The following is a 16,390-nucleotide window of genomic DNA, read 5'->3' on the forward strand; positions in this document are numbered from 1 at the left end:
GAACATGCGTGTGCATGTGTGTGTGTGCGTGTGTGTACGCGCACTTTGGGTGTCATCCCATAAGTCACTGGCAAATCCAATGTCCATAAGTGTTTGTGTTATATTTTATTCTAAGAGTTTTGCACTTTTAGCTCTTACATTGAGGTCTTTGATCCACTCTGAGTTGTTTTTGGTTTGTGGCTGAGGGAGGGTCCACCTCCGTCCACTTGCACGTGGGCGTGCTGCTGTGCTGGCGATGTCCCAGGAACGTCCTTCCCCGACTGGGTGGCCTCAGGCACCGTTCACGAGACTCATTTGGACATATCCAAAGGTTTATTCTGTACTGCTGCACAGTTTATTAAAGATTAATTAATAGTGGGTCCATCACTTGTATTCATAAATATCATGGTGCTTTGCGTCGTTAATTCCGTGATTTGGGACGAGATGTATCTTGTGCCGCTGTCGGCCGCACTGAGATGGGATTGGCTGCTGTTTCCGGAGCCACACACAGCGTCCGGCGCATCTGATCAAATGTTTTTCTCAAGTTATTTGAATACAGAAGTAGTTCATCTGCTACTTTCAACTAAGTTTAGAAAGGTTAAATAGTAATTGTTAGTATTTTTTGTGTACAGTTAGTGCAAAATGACTAGATCTTTAACTAGAAAGCCCTGCCTACCCCCCTCCTTCGCACGCGTCCCAAACGCACCTTCTTGTTGTATTTCTCCCCGTGACTCACTGCTTGTCTCAACTCATTGGCAGGTTGTGACGTTCTCCCGTCGTCCCAGCTGTGTGGACAGTGCCACACGCCGGCGGAACAGCGACGGCGCTCGCGTGCATGTTCCAGTGCTGCTTCTGCCAGAGAGCCCCCCGGAGCCGCAGTTCTTCCGGCGCCAGCCCTGAGCTGCGCGGCGCGTGCCCAGCAGAGATGGTGAAGATGACAAAATCCAAAACCTTCCAAGCCTACCTGCCAGACTGTCACCGGACGTACAGCTGTGTCCACTGCAGAGCCCACCTGGCCAATCACGATGAGCTGATCTCCAAGGCAAGTGGTTTGTGCCCAGAGCGGATGAGATTCCGTAGCAGTGGCTACTGTCCCTAGTTCCCCGGGACAAGACAGGTGGCGAAGCATCACACGGCTGCCTGGTTTGCCGTGTCCTGAGGGTCTAGGGCCTCCTGGGCGGCGCTGAGGAAGGTTCCGCGTGTGATTACATGTGGCTGCGCCGCGCGGTCATGATCTTTCAGGGGTGGCTGGGCTCGGCAGGCCGGGGCGCGGGGGTGCCCGTGGCCCCGAGGAGCAAGCCGGGTTGGTTGTCTGCCTGAGCAGAGAAAGTCGTATGGAGCCAGACCCCGGGAGGAACAGAGGTGTCTAGAAAACCTGGGGAAATAGTGTAAGAAGGGGATTAAGACTTTCTTAAAACTTACAATGGTTAAGAAAAGAGGCTGTCGGGTGGAGCATAGCATCTTTCGGGAGAGAATGCCCAGGAGGGAAGTGCTGGGCCCTCTTTGCTGATGGGACGAGAACAGCCCCCTCCTTTCTTATTAGGAGGAACTCTATTAGCAGGATATAATGCTTAGAATTACCCTCTTATGAGCTTTTTTTTTAAAAGATTTTATTTACTTATTTTTAGAGAGAGGAGAAGGGAGGGAGAGAGGGAGAAAAACATCAGTGTGTGGTCTCTCGAACACCCCCACACCCCTACTGGGGACCTGGCCCACGACCCAGCCATGTGCCCTGACTGGGAATCAAACCGTGAACCCCTGGTTCGCAGCCCGTGCTCAATCTACTGAGCTATACCAGCCAGGGGGGTGTGTCATTTAAAATAAAAACTGTTATGGCAGAATTTCTGTCCTCTCATTGCTTCTGTGGCTCCTTTGTCCAGTCAGAAGTTTCTGGTCAGAAGTGGAAGTGCCTCAGATACCCGGTTTCTTGGTTGCTTTCTGCAGCCTCCAGGTTGGGGCTCAGTGTCCCTTAGTTGAGCTCCCAACACCGCGGTGCAGGCACCTTTCTGCCCCTCATTCTGAAGCCTTGGGACGAACCCGCCTTGAGGCGGGTGAGGGGACAGGAGCTGCTCCTTCTAAAGGACCCTCGGGCCCTGAAGCTGCTGCTTGAGCTGCGTCGAGGGCGGAGGCCTGCCCGGTGGAAACGGTCCTGCGTTAAGGGGGCGGTTTGGGGGGAGGACGCACAGGCGGCAGAGGTGTTTCGGCTGGTGGTGAAGCGCGCCGCTGCTTTTGGTCTTTGCATCAGCGCTTTCCAACCTTTTCAACTCATGGCACATGTAAACTAATTACCGAAATTCTGCAGCATGCCCCCAAATAGATTTTTGCTGATCTGACAAAAAAAAACAACAGGTATGATTTTGATTGATGCACTGCAGAGCTGTTGTTGTATTGGCTGTCGTCAGCTTTTTTTTAATATGAAAAGAGGTCAGGGCCCCTGACTAAGTAGTCAGGTAGTGCGTGATTCAAAAACTCCTGCAGCGTGCTGGTCGAAAATCTCTGCTGTGCGGTTGTTTCACAACCTGTCGCCGAGCACAGCCCTGTTCGTGCGAAGCTGGCGGTGCCGTCCTGACGGCTTCACCAGCCTCTGGGCCCATCTCTGCGTTCACAGGCAGCCCCCTGGCCCAAGAAAGCCTTCCTGGTGCGGGCAGGTCGAGTTACTAGAAGACTTGGTCTAATTTGCAGACTGAATCTGGAGGCCACATCTGGCAAACCACCTGATTTTGTGGAGTTTTCTGTATCCTCTGTGGCTGTTGTCGTGCCACAACAGAAGAGTTGCAACAAAGGGTGTGTGGCCCCCGAAGCTGAAAATACGTACTGGCTCTGATTCCCAGCAGTTTGCAGAGCCCCCTGTATCCGACTGTGGCCTGAGCCCCGCATCTCACACATCTCTGGTTCCAACCCTGCATGACAAATAAGCACTTGCCGAATAGGCGAGAATTCGGAAAAGCATTCCAGGAAAGTGAAGGCTGATAGGAATGTGTGCAAAGTCTGTAAGATGATTCTGTAAGTTGCACATAAAGTAATATTCCCAATTCTAGGAAGCCGCTTAAGAGAAGAACCCCTTTTAAGTCTGAAAGCTGTATATTTAAATCAAAACCCTGCTAGTCTCAGGCTTGGTTTTGCTGCAGTAACAAAGAACCCCAAAGCTTAGTCGCTTAAAACAAAGGTTTATCTCTTGCTTCAGTGAGATGTTCATCATGGGTCAGCTGGGCTCGCTCTTTAATTATAAAGGAAACTTGTTTGTAATTACACATGAAAGTGATGTATGTCTATAAAGTGAAAAATGAGAATTACTTTTCCTCCTTCCTTATCCCAACTCCATTTCTTAGAGTTGTCACTTAGTGGGTTCTTACTGTTTTTTGGTTGGTTGGTTGGTTTTGTTTTGTGTTTTGTTTTATGTCCATGAGGACACATTTTTACTTTTTTTTTTTATTTTATTTATTCATTTTTTTAGAGGGGAAGAGAAGGGGAGAGAGGGAGAGAAATATCTATGTGTGGTTGCCTCTCGTGCGCCCCCCCCCCGCCCCCACTGGGGACCCGGCCCGCAACACAGGCATGTGCCCTGACTGGTATTTGAACTGGCAACCCTTTGGTTTGCAGTTTGTGCTCAATCCACTGAGCTACACCAGCCAGGACTTACTTTTTTTTTTTTTTAAATGGGTTTATGTACTTTTTTTTGGGGGGGGGGAACACCTATGTATGAGAGATAACATTGATCAACTGCCTCTCGCACACCCTTAACCCAGACATGTACCCCTGACTGGGAATCAAACTAGCAACCTTTTGGTTCATAGGCTGGTGCTCAATCCAGTGAGCCACTCCAGCCAGAGCCATTTTGACTTTTTTTTCTTAATTTTTAAAGATTTTATGTATTTATTTTTAGAGAGGAAGGGAGGGAGAAAGAAAGGAGGACATTGATGTGTGAGAGATACATCAGTTTCCTCTTGCCACCAGCTGGGGACCTGGCCTGGAACCCAGGCACATGCCCTGGCTGGGCATTGAACCAGCGACCCTTCAGTTTGCAGGCCAGCACTCAGTCCACTGAGCCACACCAGCCAGGGCCATTTTCACTTTAGAGAAAGGGCTCATGACTGGTCACTTTGCAGCTAGCTTTCCGCCCCAATCAGCGCTTTGTGGCTGTCTTTCCACGCACCCTCGCGGCGTCTGTCCCTGTCCCCTTTCTCCAATGTCTGCACGATTCCCTGTGTGAAATGAGTCCACTGTTTGCTCGCCTCCCGGTGGGTGTCTCTGTTACGTTTTGTGATTACAAACACTAATGGCCACTGTTGTTGTCACATTTCCTTTCGTGCACACACTGGTTTGTTCTCTGCACTCAGTTCTGAGAGGTGGGGCTGCTGGGCTGTTCAGCGAGCGAGCTCCCATCGCCCTTCCTGGCAGCCTTTGGATCTGGGCCGGGTGACAGGCAGAGAGACCGAGATAGCGCACTCGATTGGTTTGTGTGTCGCTGGTGACTTCACAGTCGTCTGTTCCATTTGGTCGTTGGAGCCTGGCACTAGTGCAGGCGAGGAGGGCGCCCCTCGCCAGTGCCCCGCCAGTGCCCCGCCAGTGTCCCATTCCCAGGAGGGTGAGGGTTGTGGGAGCTCCAGCGGGAGTGGCCCAATTGCATCAGGGAGGCACTGAGACCCCGCTCTGCCTCCTGAGTCATCGGAGAGTACATGGACACACTGCGAGCTATTTCTTAGCTTTGTGACACTTTACTGGGGTGAGCCGTCCTTTCCTACAGGTGAGGGACCCTCTTGGGCTGTGACTTTGCTTTTATTTCAATGGAAAAGCAGGGAAACGTCCTCTTGCTCCTAATATCTGACAGACTGGGCTTCCTGTGCGGGCCAAGTGAGTGAAAACACCTGGGCGGCCCCTCTGGGGCTCTGGGGGTGCCGGGACTCCGGGCCCTCTTTTTGGGAAGATGCTTGTCCTGCTCGGGGCCCTGAGCGCCCTCCCCCTTGCGCTCTGCCAGATGGCCCTTCAGCTCATGTCAGCGTGACCCGAGACTCGGCTTCGCCACTCTTTCCAAACTGCCAAACTCAACGTCACTTTTGCCCTCTCGCAGCAAGCCTTCTAAAACTTTTTTTCTTCTTTGCAGTCCTTTCAGGGAAGTCAGGGACGCGCCTACCTCTTCAATTCCGTGTGAGTACCGACCACTGCCGTGTAGCCTCGCAGACGTGCTGTCTTCGCTTTTGGGTTGCATCTGTCACTTCTGTCCATCCATGTGATTCCTCAGAGCTGCAGTAGATAAATAGCGTTCACCAGTGGTCTGGAATTACCCAGACCACTTACATGATCTTTAAAGAATTCCCTCTCACTGGTCTTGAGAGTTTCAGGAAAGCAGGAGGCTCATGACTGAGGAGTTGGTCCCGCACACGCGAGGTGGCCTGCCGGCCGTCGTGGTGGGTTGTCAGTGTCACTGCAGCAGGACGGGTCACCCACCGTAGCCCTTCCCTGGGGGTCTCATGGGGAAGTACAAAGTCGTTCCTTTTTGTAAGCGGTGGTGGTGGGCAGGTGCTGGGGGAAGCAGGGAGTTAGGAAGAAGCAGTGCTGCATTTCTGGTAACTTTCTGGCTCACGAAGTCACCGCCTGGGGTGGGAGCCAGGCAGGGGCGGAAGGGCCGCTGCCAGCCCGGGGCCCCTCCAGGGTTCAGGGTCCCCAGCACCCACCTCCTCCTCCCCACAGGGTGAACGTGGGCTGCGGCCCGGCAGAGGAGAGAGTCCTTCTCACCGGCCTGCACGCCGTCGCAGACATCTACTGTGAGAACTGCAAAACCACGCTCGGCTGGAAATACGTGAGTAGCCGCCTTGTTCTGACACTTCAGAGACACTCAGACTTAACTCTCACAAACAAAACGTTTACACACGAAAACAAAATCTGCAGAGGCGTGAGATCACCCCCAACCCCCGCCCCCAGGAAGTGTGACCCTGTGGGTCAGAGGGTTCCTGCCTTGAAAGAATTCCTTTTGAGCTGTTTAAAGACATCAGGGCATGTGGCCCCACCCACAGGCCCCATGCTGGCTGGTGTCCCATGAAACACGGGAGGGCGGCTATTTCCACTCCCTGGGGGACGCTCACTGGCTGGCGGGGCCGGGACCGGGGAGGTCGCCTTGCAGTGGGGATCACAGCAGCCCCCCTGCCCTGCTGGGCGCCTTGTATGCCTAGCAGCGCCTTCTTCTCGTGGCACCTGTGCTGAGTGGCGCCCTCCCGCCCCATCTCCAGGCTAACCCTGGGCCTCCCTCTGCCCCACCCAAGCCTCTGCAGGCCCTGCGGCACCGAGGCCTGGCCTGTCTCTGCTCTCTGTGTGTTTGACTTTGGGAAGTCTCTCTTCACTCCCTATTCTCTCTGACCGCCACTCGTTTTGACCCCTTTTCTGTTGACAACTCCCTAACTTGTCCTTCTGCGCCAGCCCGTGCCCTGCACCCGTGCCCACGGCTGTCCCGGGCACACTCCCACCCGTTTGGGAGGCCCACGTGGTGAGGCCTTCCTGGTGGTTGTTGTCTTTTGCGGCCGCTCTGGTTTTCTTCATCAGGGCCACTTGCTCTCCCTCCTCAAGTTCTTGATTGTTGCTGGTGTCAGATGTAAGGGGACACGGTCCCCAGCACAGAGACAGGCTCGGTGAGGTCTGCGTGCTTCCCCAGGCCTTCGCCTGCTTGGCCCATTCCCCTCCCACCCCTGGGCGCTGCCCGAGGAAGGGCCTCCCTCCCTGCAGCCTCCTCGCGCTGTGCCTGGGGCTCTCGGTGAGTCCCCGCCGTCCCCTCCAGCTGCAGGCCCTGGGAGGAGCAGCGGTCCCGGCTGCGCCTCGCCCTGCCTCCCACGGTGCCTTGCACATGGTAGGTGCTCGGTAACAAATTTGAAATGGTATTTCCCTGTAAGTTTAACCATAACTCGATGACAAGCGTACAGTAGGCCTGCATCGCCCCCAATGGGCTTGTCACCTGCGACAGACCCCTCCCGGCCACGAGCTTGGTGCAGGGAACATCTGGGGAAGTCTCATTTTCTTTGCTCAGAGTATAATAAAGTTAAAAAATGAAACTGTTTGTCCTGAAACCTTCCCTATCTCTACTTCCCCCCCAAGGAACATGCGTTTGAGAGCAGTCAGAAATACAAGGAAGGAAAATTTATCATCGAGCTGGCCCACATGATCAAAGACAATGGTTGGGAGTGAAATGTGGCGTCCCTGTGTTCTTTCGGATGCCGTTTTGTGAAAGAGACTAATGTGATGGAAACATAAGAGCATCCTGGATGACAATATTTTCTTGAACTTGAACCTTGCGAGCCGGCCCCTCCTGGCCGTTCCCATGGGTGAGGCTCCATCCGGTCTATGTCCTCTTCATGTACATGGTCGTTTCTGAAGGATTTCTAATGTCCCAAGTGCTAGAGAAAGAATTAACCAACTGAGGACGTAGCTGTCTAGTTAATACCTTCTCTAACCAATGCCTTTAAGGTGGAGTTCGGCTGTGCTCTCCCGCACGTGAAACCAGACCGGTCTCTGCAGACCACAGGGGCGCGATCTCCTCAGAGAGCAGGGTCACCACTGTTGTTCAGCATGAAGGTTTTTTAGTCCACTGTTTTCATAATTTGCAAAATTACAAATTGGTTACTTTGCTTGCGAATGAGCTGTTAAGTCATAGTGTTCGTTTCAGAATTTTCCAGAAGCAGTTAACAAATCTATTGAGTACGTTTGTTTTTCAGCCTTGTTCGGAAACAGAGGGCTCCATTGATAGCATTTTAGATAAGTTATAGAGAAATGTGTCTAATGGAACGTCTCGTTTATTTAAGCCAATAGCTTTCTCATTTGGAAAGCAACTGAACTAGTCACTAGCAAAGGCTGTTCCAGGGGCCACAGTCCCAGACCCAGGGCTCCCGGGGCTTGCGTGGGAGTCGGGCCCACAGTGGCCAGTCTGTGGAGTAATAATAGTTCAACACACTGGACTGAGCGAATCAGATTTCCCTTCTACTCTGGTGTACTTGAAGAAAAATAATTATTTTTGCATATGAAAGAGGCCAGAACTAACAGGATAAACTTTCAAACTTTAGATTTGGTAGATTGTTTTAATGTTTTCAGAAAAGGTTAAAGTTGCAAGACAGGTGTAAACTTCGAAAATGAGATGTTTGGTTTGCTCGACGGGTCACCCTGCCTGGCCTGCTTCTCTCCCACGGGTGACACAAAAGGGACCTGGGCAGTCTCCCAAGCCCTGACTTCCCGCCCCCCATTGTGAGTTCCAGTCCACCCGTGCTACTGCGGGGCGTGGGCACGATGCAGGGGTTTGGGCCCATCTGCAGAAAATGGAGGCCAGACAACATTCCCAATTAAGTTTTACTTATTTACTGTTTGAACCTGAAAAGAGCCCAGGGGAGGCAGGGAGAAAGGAGAGTGCCGTCCCGATGTTTCTCAGCTGTGCGACGGCTCTGAAACTGCCTTCAGGTGAGCCTGGCCCACTGGCAGCGAGCTCGCACCCCTTCCCTGACCGCAGCCTCCCCTGAGCCCAGAGCCATGGCCCGTGCAGGCTCCGGGCTCCCCTGCCCGGTTCTGGTTCAGCCGCTCACCTGGAGCTTCCCTTTTGGCACCACCTCTGCCCAAGTCTCGAAGCCGCGCAACTCGGGGGGCGTTGCAGCCCCGGGCGCAGGGACATCGGGGCCTCTGACGCGCATCTTCGACCAGGAAGGAAGATCTTTGTACAGCTGTGGGGTCTCTGCACCAGCACCGGCTGCCGCTTCCCTGAACTGCTGTCCCGAGATCTAGGCTGCCCCGGCTCTTCCCGTGTGTTGTTCGGCCGTGCAGCCCTGAGGCCTCCAGGGTGCAGTCACTCCCATTGCTGCCAGGATCCGAAACCGGGAGACTTCTCACCGGTGCGCCGGCACATGAACTGCCAGGCACCAGCAGCTCTGTCCTCAGTGAGAATGCAAGGACACCTTCCTTGAGGAGTGAGTACTAACTATTGAAACCTTGGCCTAAACTGACACCCCTTCTTGGTCCAGTCCCTCTAGCGGGGGGGGGCCAGGGGAGCAGGGCAGGGGCCGTGACTCCGAGCGCGTCTCTGTGAGGTCTCCACTAAAGACTTTCTGCAGTTCTTCCGATCGGTTTCTGTATATACTAAACTTGTGTCTGAAGCTTTTATATGTTCTGGGCGAATTTCCGGCCCCTTCCGTGTGCGAACTTTGGTTTTAGTGCTGTGTCTCGTGATGGCACCGAACCCTTTTTACCAGTGCATTTGGGACATTTGTTTTCTTCTCCTTTTGTAACTGACACAGATACTCTTCACTTTTTTTGTCTTGTGCGGAATCCAAGCTCCTTTTGAAACCAAATGAACTGACCGTGAGCTGGCTTCAGGGAAGGACACCCGTGAAGCCACAGCTGGGCTGGTGAAGGGCTGGGATGTGCCACCCTCTTAAAATCCTCAACAGTGGTCATCGTCCCCTGACTTTTATTTATTTAAACTATTTCCCTTAAGAGTGGGAGGTGATGCCAAGATTATAAATGCATTTAACACAAAACTGTGCCGTGTCCTCCGGCACAGTACACTTGCTTTAGAAATGTGGTTTAGTTTTGTTGCCATTTTATATATACATAAATATAGTATTTTTGTACCTTAACACTTAATCTTGATGGCATCTGTCAGATATTATTAGCAAGGATCAGAAAAAGGAATTTTTCAGAAGTCCTTTAATTTACCTGATGACCTCACTGGGTACTTAAAAAATCCAAGTGGTTGTGTAATTTCTGGACGACAGCTTAAGCCCCAACACAATTTACAGAAACGCAAAGCCTCGCCCATCAAAGGTTCCGGGCCGGCCTGTCCTCCCGCTGTGGGGCGGTGCCGTGGGGCTGGCTGGCTGCGGCCCGGAGGTCCGCCCCTCGGGGCAGGGCTGCCGAGCCTGAGCACACAAGCCCCCTCGGCCTCCCTGTGTCCAGCCCTCGGTCCTCTGTGTCTGTGAGGTTTAAAAATAAAGCTCCCATGTCCAGCATCTCCTTTCCAGTAGCACATGTGTCTCGGTGCTCTGCTCTGACGCCGAGGGACCCGGCGTGGTGCTGTGCAGCTCCCAGCGAGCCTGCTCCCCTTCCCGGGGGCGCTTCCCAGCCTGCGTGCTCTCAAGAGCAGATATGGCCTCTTGGGGCACTTGCCGATGGGCTCACTGCCTTAGAGCCTGTGAGCAGGACCTGAGGAAAGCCTCACCACGTGGTTACAGGGCTTTGGCTAAGCGGCACTCAGCACTTGCTCCTCAACTGCAGCAGGGCTGGCTGCCTCCCCCAAGGAGTCCGGGTGTGCTGTACCCACACAGGTCCCACACCCCGCCACCCCACCTACCCTCTCTTCCTGTGTGAGCCAGGCTTTTGGAGCCAGTGCTGGTGCAGCCAGCCTCTCGCTAGTCTGTCTGTAGTCGGAGGGGGTCATGTCTGGTTGAAGTTGCAGAGGGGCTAGGCACTTGCTCTGCAGAGCCCAGGTCCCCTGTTGGGGGCGGGGGGCAGGCACAGAACTTGTTCTCAGCACAGGAGAGAGCTGGGCTCTGTCCTGAAGGGAGATGAGGCCAGTGAGCTCTGGGAAGGCAGCTCGGCACCCAGGTGGACGTGCACACGGGCCGACACCAAGGCTGGTGAGAGCCCTGGGACCTGGTGTTTGGTGTGAGAGCTGGGACAGAGCCAAGGTGCATTCTGGAAGTAAGCTGATGAGACTCACTGGTGGAATTGAGATTTTGGGTGAGGAGGGAAAAGAAAAACCAAGGGTGGAGCAGAGTTAGAGTTTCAGTGTGGTGCGCAGAATGGGGTGGTGACCTGTGCCCACAGGAGGGCGTGAGGTGAACAGTGACCGTTTCGGAGCCCCAGAGCTGGAGGAGACGTTGGCCTGGGAGGAGGCAGCTGTCACTACACTTCCACAGAGGCACTTCAAGAGAGCTGAGGTAGCAGGGTCAAGGTCAGCAGAATGGAAAGCAGGCTAGCAGAGGCTGCAGAGTGAACAGAAGACAAGAACGGGCAGGCAGGAGTCAGTTTTTTGAAGATATTTATAGGATCAGGGATCTTCAAGTTAGCAAATGCTGGTACAGCCGGCCGGACAGCCCTCAGAGCCGGGGCTGACGGTCAGTGTCGAGCACAAGGTGGGCCCTGAGGGTGGAGAAGAAGTTGGGGTGAGGGGAGCACTCCGGCTTGCTGGAGCCTTCTGCATGGCCATTGGGCGCGGCAGGAGCCAGCTGTCTTCACCCACGTGGTCCCATCACCATCCTGAGGCAGAACTTAGAGCCAGGCAGGCCAACGCAGGTGTGCCCAGCAGCCTGGGCTACGACCACCCATGGTCCTTGCTGGGGTAGGCACAACAAACCCAAGCAAGAGGTGGCAGAAAAGGTTTTTGGAAATAACATCAAGGTACTAGTCCAGGGTCCTCAAACCACCAGTGTCCAAACACAGACCTCAAAGCACCACCGTAGCCTCCAGGTCACAAGGCCCGGGGTCTGAGAATCTAACAAGGTTCCAGGTGATGCTGCTGGCTGGGGACCACATAGAGCCAACATCCCCAACAAGGTGACGGAAATGGGTGGTGGGGAGACAACTGGAGTCAGGAGACAACGGCCCTTCTTCCTAGGTCTGGTGGTCCAAGATGTGGCCTCTGGCGGGTCCCAGCCCTGCAAACAGGGCCAGGGTACGGCCCTGCGTGGGAGGTGAGGACACCTGTGGGCTCCTGGGACCAAGAAAGGAGACCCCAGCAAGAGCTTTACTGAGACGCAGCCCAAAGGGCAGGACCACGAGGGCAGAAACCTCAAGGACACAGCCCACAAGCCCCAGCGCTGCCTCCCTACCGGGATCCAGAGCAGCAGACCCACTGCTACCACGAGCTAAAGTCCGTGAAACCGCGGCTGGGCTTTTTCTTGGCCACAGGGACAGCTGCACTGGTTGATGGTTCCTCGTCTGCTACACGTTTCCTGGAAAGAGAAGAGCCAGACTCCAGCTGCTGTGGGGGCCAGTCCCCGAGGAGCAAGCCACGTGTCTCCACGACACCCCCACCCCGAGTGTGAGCCCTTCAGCCTGCCGGGGGCCTCCCAGCACCTGCTCGCCCTCAGCAGGCTACAGCTCATGGGGCGCACCGTGGGAACAGACACCACCTCCCACGGCACTCACGTGGCTGCAGGGCTGATGTACTTGCCCACCCCTTGGCGGTACGTCGGGGGGCCCTGGCTCCCCGACTTGGGCTGGCTCTTCGTCGCTGTGCTCTCTGGGGCCGCCTCCTCGAGCTGGGTCTTCCTCCGCTCCTCGGCGATCTGCAGTGGAGCACATTTGATGGCTGGCCCGCAGCCCCTTGGGCTGGACGGGGCTCCCCCAAGTCCTTCCCCACGTGGTGGCGACACCCTCCTCACCTGGACGTCCGCCTCCTCGAAGGGGTCCACGAACACCGTGGTGGAGTCGATGCGGATCTCCTCCTGCAGTCAAGTGGGGGGCCGGTGAGTAGGGCTGGCGGGAGGCAACGGGGCCCACGCCTGCCCAGCCAGTGGAGTGGCCCCTCTGTTCTCCCAGGGCACGTACCTTGGGACGGTCGGTTTTGGGGTCACTCTCCACATTCTCCATGGCTGTCAGTGTGTCAAAGCCCCCGACAACCCTGTAGCAGAGGGAGGCGGCCTCCTAATATGCCCAGCTCAGGGCACCCCCAAAGGCCAAGCCCTGGTGTGACGGGAAGAGGGGCTGGGAGTGGGTCTGGGCTGAGGCCCAAGGAGGCCCCACACACAAGGGCGCAGATGGACTGGATTCAGAAAGGCCCATGGGGCAGGGATGGGACCGCAGGCCAGGACAGCGGCAGCCTGAGAGGCAGGTCCAGCGCCCGCCACTGCTCCCACACCCCAGCCAGAGCCGAGGAGTGCAACAGAGACTGAGGCCACCCAGCTGGAAATACCCCAGGCCTTCACAGGGCAAGTCTGCTGACCCCGGGATGGGAGGATGCAGGAAAGGAGGTGGCTCAGACGGGTGACTCAGGATCGTCCAAAGGCGAACTGAGGGGCTGACTCTGAGGACGCCCACCAGTCAGGGCTGGAGCTGGCCTCTCGTTACCCAAGGTCCCCTGCCCAACAGAGAAGCCCCAAGTCCCCACTTATGCATGACCATGACCTTGGTAGGGACAGCCCTGGGAAGAGGCAGTGAGGCCCTGGCCAGCACAGGAGCCTGCCCTTGCTGACACCCCGCGCCTCACGCTTCTCTTACCGCCCGAAGATGGTGTGCTTCTTGTCCAGGTACGCACAGGAGCGGAAGGTGATGAAGCTGGGGGGGGACACGAGGGTCAGGAAGGGCATGGGAGCTCACCCTACCCCTGCCTGCCTTGTCCCCCAAGGCAGCTGGGCACGAGTTCCACCCTACAGGGGCTCCCGGGGAGAGGCCCAGGCCCCCAAGCTGTCCCAGCCCTGCCTTGCTTTCGCCCTGTGCCCGTGAAGCCGGGGTCGGCCGGTCACTGGACAAGGTGGGACCTCGGATGAGCGACCTCACTGCACCAGTCAGGGCAAGGCAGCCACTTAGCTGGAAGAATGAAGGGTTTCTCTGTAGGTGATGCACAAGTGGAGGAAAAGGAACTTGCTTTGTGCACACTCACATACAAAAATAACAAATAGGTAATACAAAGAGAAAACCTTCCTGCCTCCAAAAACAATTTAAGGCCTTCCAAAGTTTCCAGGAGGCCCTCTTAAGTACAGCTGAACACCAGAGACAGAGGTACTGGGATACAGAGTATTTTAAAATGTCATCTGGAATATAGATGACATCTGAAAAGATCTTAGCCAGAAAAATACAAACCACCTAACAAAAAGTAGAGTTTACAAAGTAGGAGCACAAGTAGGAGTTAGGAGCTTTTAAAAACTGTAAATATGCCCTGACTGGTGTAGCTCAGTGGATTGAGCACGGGCCTGTGAAGCAAAGGGTCCCTGGTTTGATTCCCAGTCAGGGCAGATGCCTGGGTTGCAGGCCAGGTCTCCAGTAGGGGACACATGAGAGGCAAACACACATTGATGTTTCTCTCCCGCTCTTTATCCTTCCCGTCCCCCCTCTAAAAATAAGTAGAATATTTTTTAAAAAATAGTTGGTATTCATGACTTAAAAAAAAACCGTAAATAATGAAACGCATAAACCCTAAAACTCCTAGGGAAGGATGACAAGGGCCAGCCAACTGAGAGAAACAGACCCCCAGCTGGACAGAGCCTTCCCCGCAACTTCCTCCCAAAAAGCTGGGCAGATGAACCCTATCAAACACCCCAGAAAGCCGCCCAAACACACCCAGTGGTGCCAGCCGGGGCCTGCTCAACTCCCAAACCAGCCTGCCTGCGACTCCTCGGAACCCAGTGAGGGTGACGGCAGCGCAGGAATAACCAGCAGTGAACAGAGTCCAGGATGAGACCCTGGCTCACACAGAGATGGAACACACACGTGACTGCGGAGCGGGGAGGGAAGATGCCAGGAGCCTCCCTCAGCCTCACGGGCACCCCTGCACCCACACCAGGGCCCGTCCAGCTGCCCCCCCATTCTTGCTCCTGGTGGGCCCCCACCCCGCCTTTACAGCTGCACTGAGGACCCCCGGGCCTGTACTTCTGGCCCACCTACGTCCTCTCAGCACCAACATGTAAACCCAGTAAGAACAGGGTGGGTGTCCCAGGCATCCGACACGGTGTTCAAAGCAGAATTCTCATCCCCTGAGTATCCGCATTGCCATAAATGCACCCCAGCAATGGCTGCTCAGGCCAGACCAGGATTCCAGCCCCTCCACACCCAGGCTGCCCTGCCCGGGCACCTGTGCCCGCACCCACATCCACTTCGTGGGGTGCCTGCTCCAGGAGGCCTTTCTGCATCTCCTGAGGACTCGGGCCACTCGGTCCCTCACAGGCAGGCGCCCTGGGGTGCAGTGCTGTCTGCTGACCTGCTCTGCATGGAAGTGCACACGCCGCAGTCAGCAGGTCTGAGCTGTGTCACCTGTGAGTGTCCACCTCCCCAGGGGTGCTGCACGCCTTGACTGGATTCGGGTTGAGCACAACCTTCGGGGCAAGGCTGAGGGGTACCCTCCAGGGAGGCGGCTCCTCCCCAGGCCCATCCCCAGACACCCAGCCACTCACAACTGAGACTTGTTGGTGTTGGGCCCCGAGTTGGCCATGCTGAGGATGCCACGGCCCGTGTGCGAGAGGTTGGGCCGGAACTCGTCTCGGAAGGGTTTTCCCCAGAACGACTCCCCACCTGGAACAGAAAGGAGTGCGGCTGGCAGCGAGGACCACCGGGCCCTAGCTGGGTGCAGGCAGCAGGGTGCCGCTGGCTCCAGAAACCTATGCTGGGTCTCAAGGGGCACTGGGCCCTTGGGGGGTGGCCCTGGCCCTGAAGACGGGGTGAAGGCCACACGTTACTGCTCACCCACGTGGGTGAGGGAGTGGGCCTGAGCCCGAGCAGCTGAGGGGGGCTTTGGGAGGCAGTGGGAGGACAGCCAGACGTCTGGCAGGGGGCGCAACCTCCCTCTGCTGTGGGCTCCCTGAAGCATCCCTTGGCCCTCTGAGCAAGGTGGGTGCCCCAGAGCCCTGTGGAGGCAACACACTCCCAATTCCACCCACCGTTCAGGCCGTGTGGCCGTTTCAGAACGAGAGAACAGGGACTTGCCTGGGGTCTCGCAGCGCCCTGCTGGCTGGTCCACGTGTCCACATCTGGAACTCAGTCCTGCCCCACCCACCTACCCCCTCTTGGCCTTTGGGGCAGCCACAGCTGCCTAGGGAGCCCCCACTCCGGTACCTACCTGTGCCCGTGCCAGTGGGGTCACCCCCCTGGATCTGCAGGAAGAACAAAGCCAGTGAGAAGTCGTGCCCTGTGACCCCTCGGCCCTGCCGGCCCTTTGGCAGCTGCCCACTGTCCACTGGCGGAAGCAGTTCCCCTCCTGCCAGATGGGCCCCAAGGGGTCTGAGCTCCTGGCCCCATCTGCACAAGCCCCGAGTGGCCAGGCAGGATACTCAAGGGGCAGGCTCCCTGCCCCATGCCCAGGGAGAAGAGGCTCCCGCCTGCGACAGAAGTCCCCTCTGGGGCCCATGCCACTCACCACAAAGTTCCTAATGGACCTATGGAAGACAGTGCCGTCGTAATACTGCTTCTTGCAGAGCCTGATGAAGTTTTCACAGGTTTTTGGTGTCTGCAAAATAGCCCAGACACTTCTGTGAGGCATGAAGCAGCCGAGGGAGGGTCACAAATGCCACCCAAGCCCCGATCGTGCAGCAGGGAGGGTCAGCTGCGCCGGGTGCCACGGTAAGCACCCATGACGCTGAACGACAAGAAACTTGTAGCCGCCACGCCCAAGAGCAAGGGCCGTGGGGCAGTGGGTGTGAGTCCAGTGTAGGTTGGCCACCCAGACTCCAGGGGAAGGAAACAGCCCGTGGCTGGCAGGGTCGCTCCTGAGGGTGAGGTGTGGGCTCCGCGCCCTCTA

At 56.0% G+C, this 16,390-nt stretch overlaps 2 protein-coding genes across 7 annotated transcripts in view; one reads left to right on the forward strand and one right to left on the reverse strand.

Annotated features, from left to right (window-relative positions):
* The window catches only part of YPEL1 (yippee like 1), a 33,072-nt gene that overhangs the window by 13,416 nt on the left and 3,266 nt on the right, over positions 1-16,390 (forward strand). The window contains exons 2-5 of one of the 2 annotated variants that reach the window (XR_008391492.1): positions 739-1,021; positions 5,081-5,124; positions 5,668-5,776; positions 7,060-8,909. Coding sequence is in view for 1 of the 2 variants with exons in the window: in XM_037158742.2 (XP_037014637.2) it covers positions 815-1,021; positions 5,081-5,124; positions 5,668-5,776; positions 7,060-7,149 (450 nt within the window). In the remaining variant the exon portion in view is untranslated. Of the gene's footprint in view, positions 1-738; positions 1,022-5,080; positions 5,125-5,667; positions 5,777-7,059; positions 9,951-16,390 lie in introns of those variants that run through there. The other variant, XM_037158742.2, reaches the window with a different exon arrangement.
* The window catches only part of PPIL2 (peptidylprolyl isomerase like 2), a 40,107-nt gene continuing 33,348 nt past the window's right edge, over positions 9,632-16,390 (reverse strand). The window contains exons 13-21 of one of the 5 annotated variants that reach the window (XM_053664661.1): positions 16,010-16,099; positions 15,713-15,746; positions 15,051-15,168; positions 13,162-13,218; positions 12,493-12,565; positions 12,327-12,389; positions 12,091-12,230; positions 11,772-11,894; positions 9,632-10,925 (exon numbers count right to left, since the gene is read on the reverse strand). In XM_053664661.1, coding sequence (XP_053520636.1) covers positions 11,798-11,894; positions 12,091-12,230; positions 12,327-12,389; positions 12,493-12,565; positions 13,162-13,218; positions 15,051-15,168; positions 15,713-15,746; positions 16,010-16,099 — 672 coding nt within the window. In that variant the 3' untranslated portion in view covers positions 9,632-10,925; positions 11,772-11,797. Of the gene's footprint in view, positions 10,926-10,964; positions 11,895-12,090; positions 12,231-12,326; positions 12,390-12,492; positions 12,566-13,161; positions 13,219-15,050; positions 15,169-15,712; positions 15,747-16,009; positions 16,100-16,390 lie in introns of those variants that run through there. The other 4 variants (XM_053664664.1, XM_053664649.1, XM_053664657.1 and 1 more) reach the window with 4 other exon arrangements.

The sequence above is a fragment of the Artibeus jamaicensis genome, unplaced genomic scaffold (genome assembly GCF_021234435.1).
Source record: "Artibeus jamaicensis isolate MK-2021 breed Jamaican fruit bat unplaced genomic scaffold, CSHL_Jam_final contig_1128, whole genome shotgun sequence".
Taxonomy (NCBI): domain Eukaryota; kingdom Metazoa; phylum Chordata; class Mammalia; order Chiroptera; family Phyllostomidae; genus Artibeus; species Artibeus jamaicensis.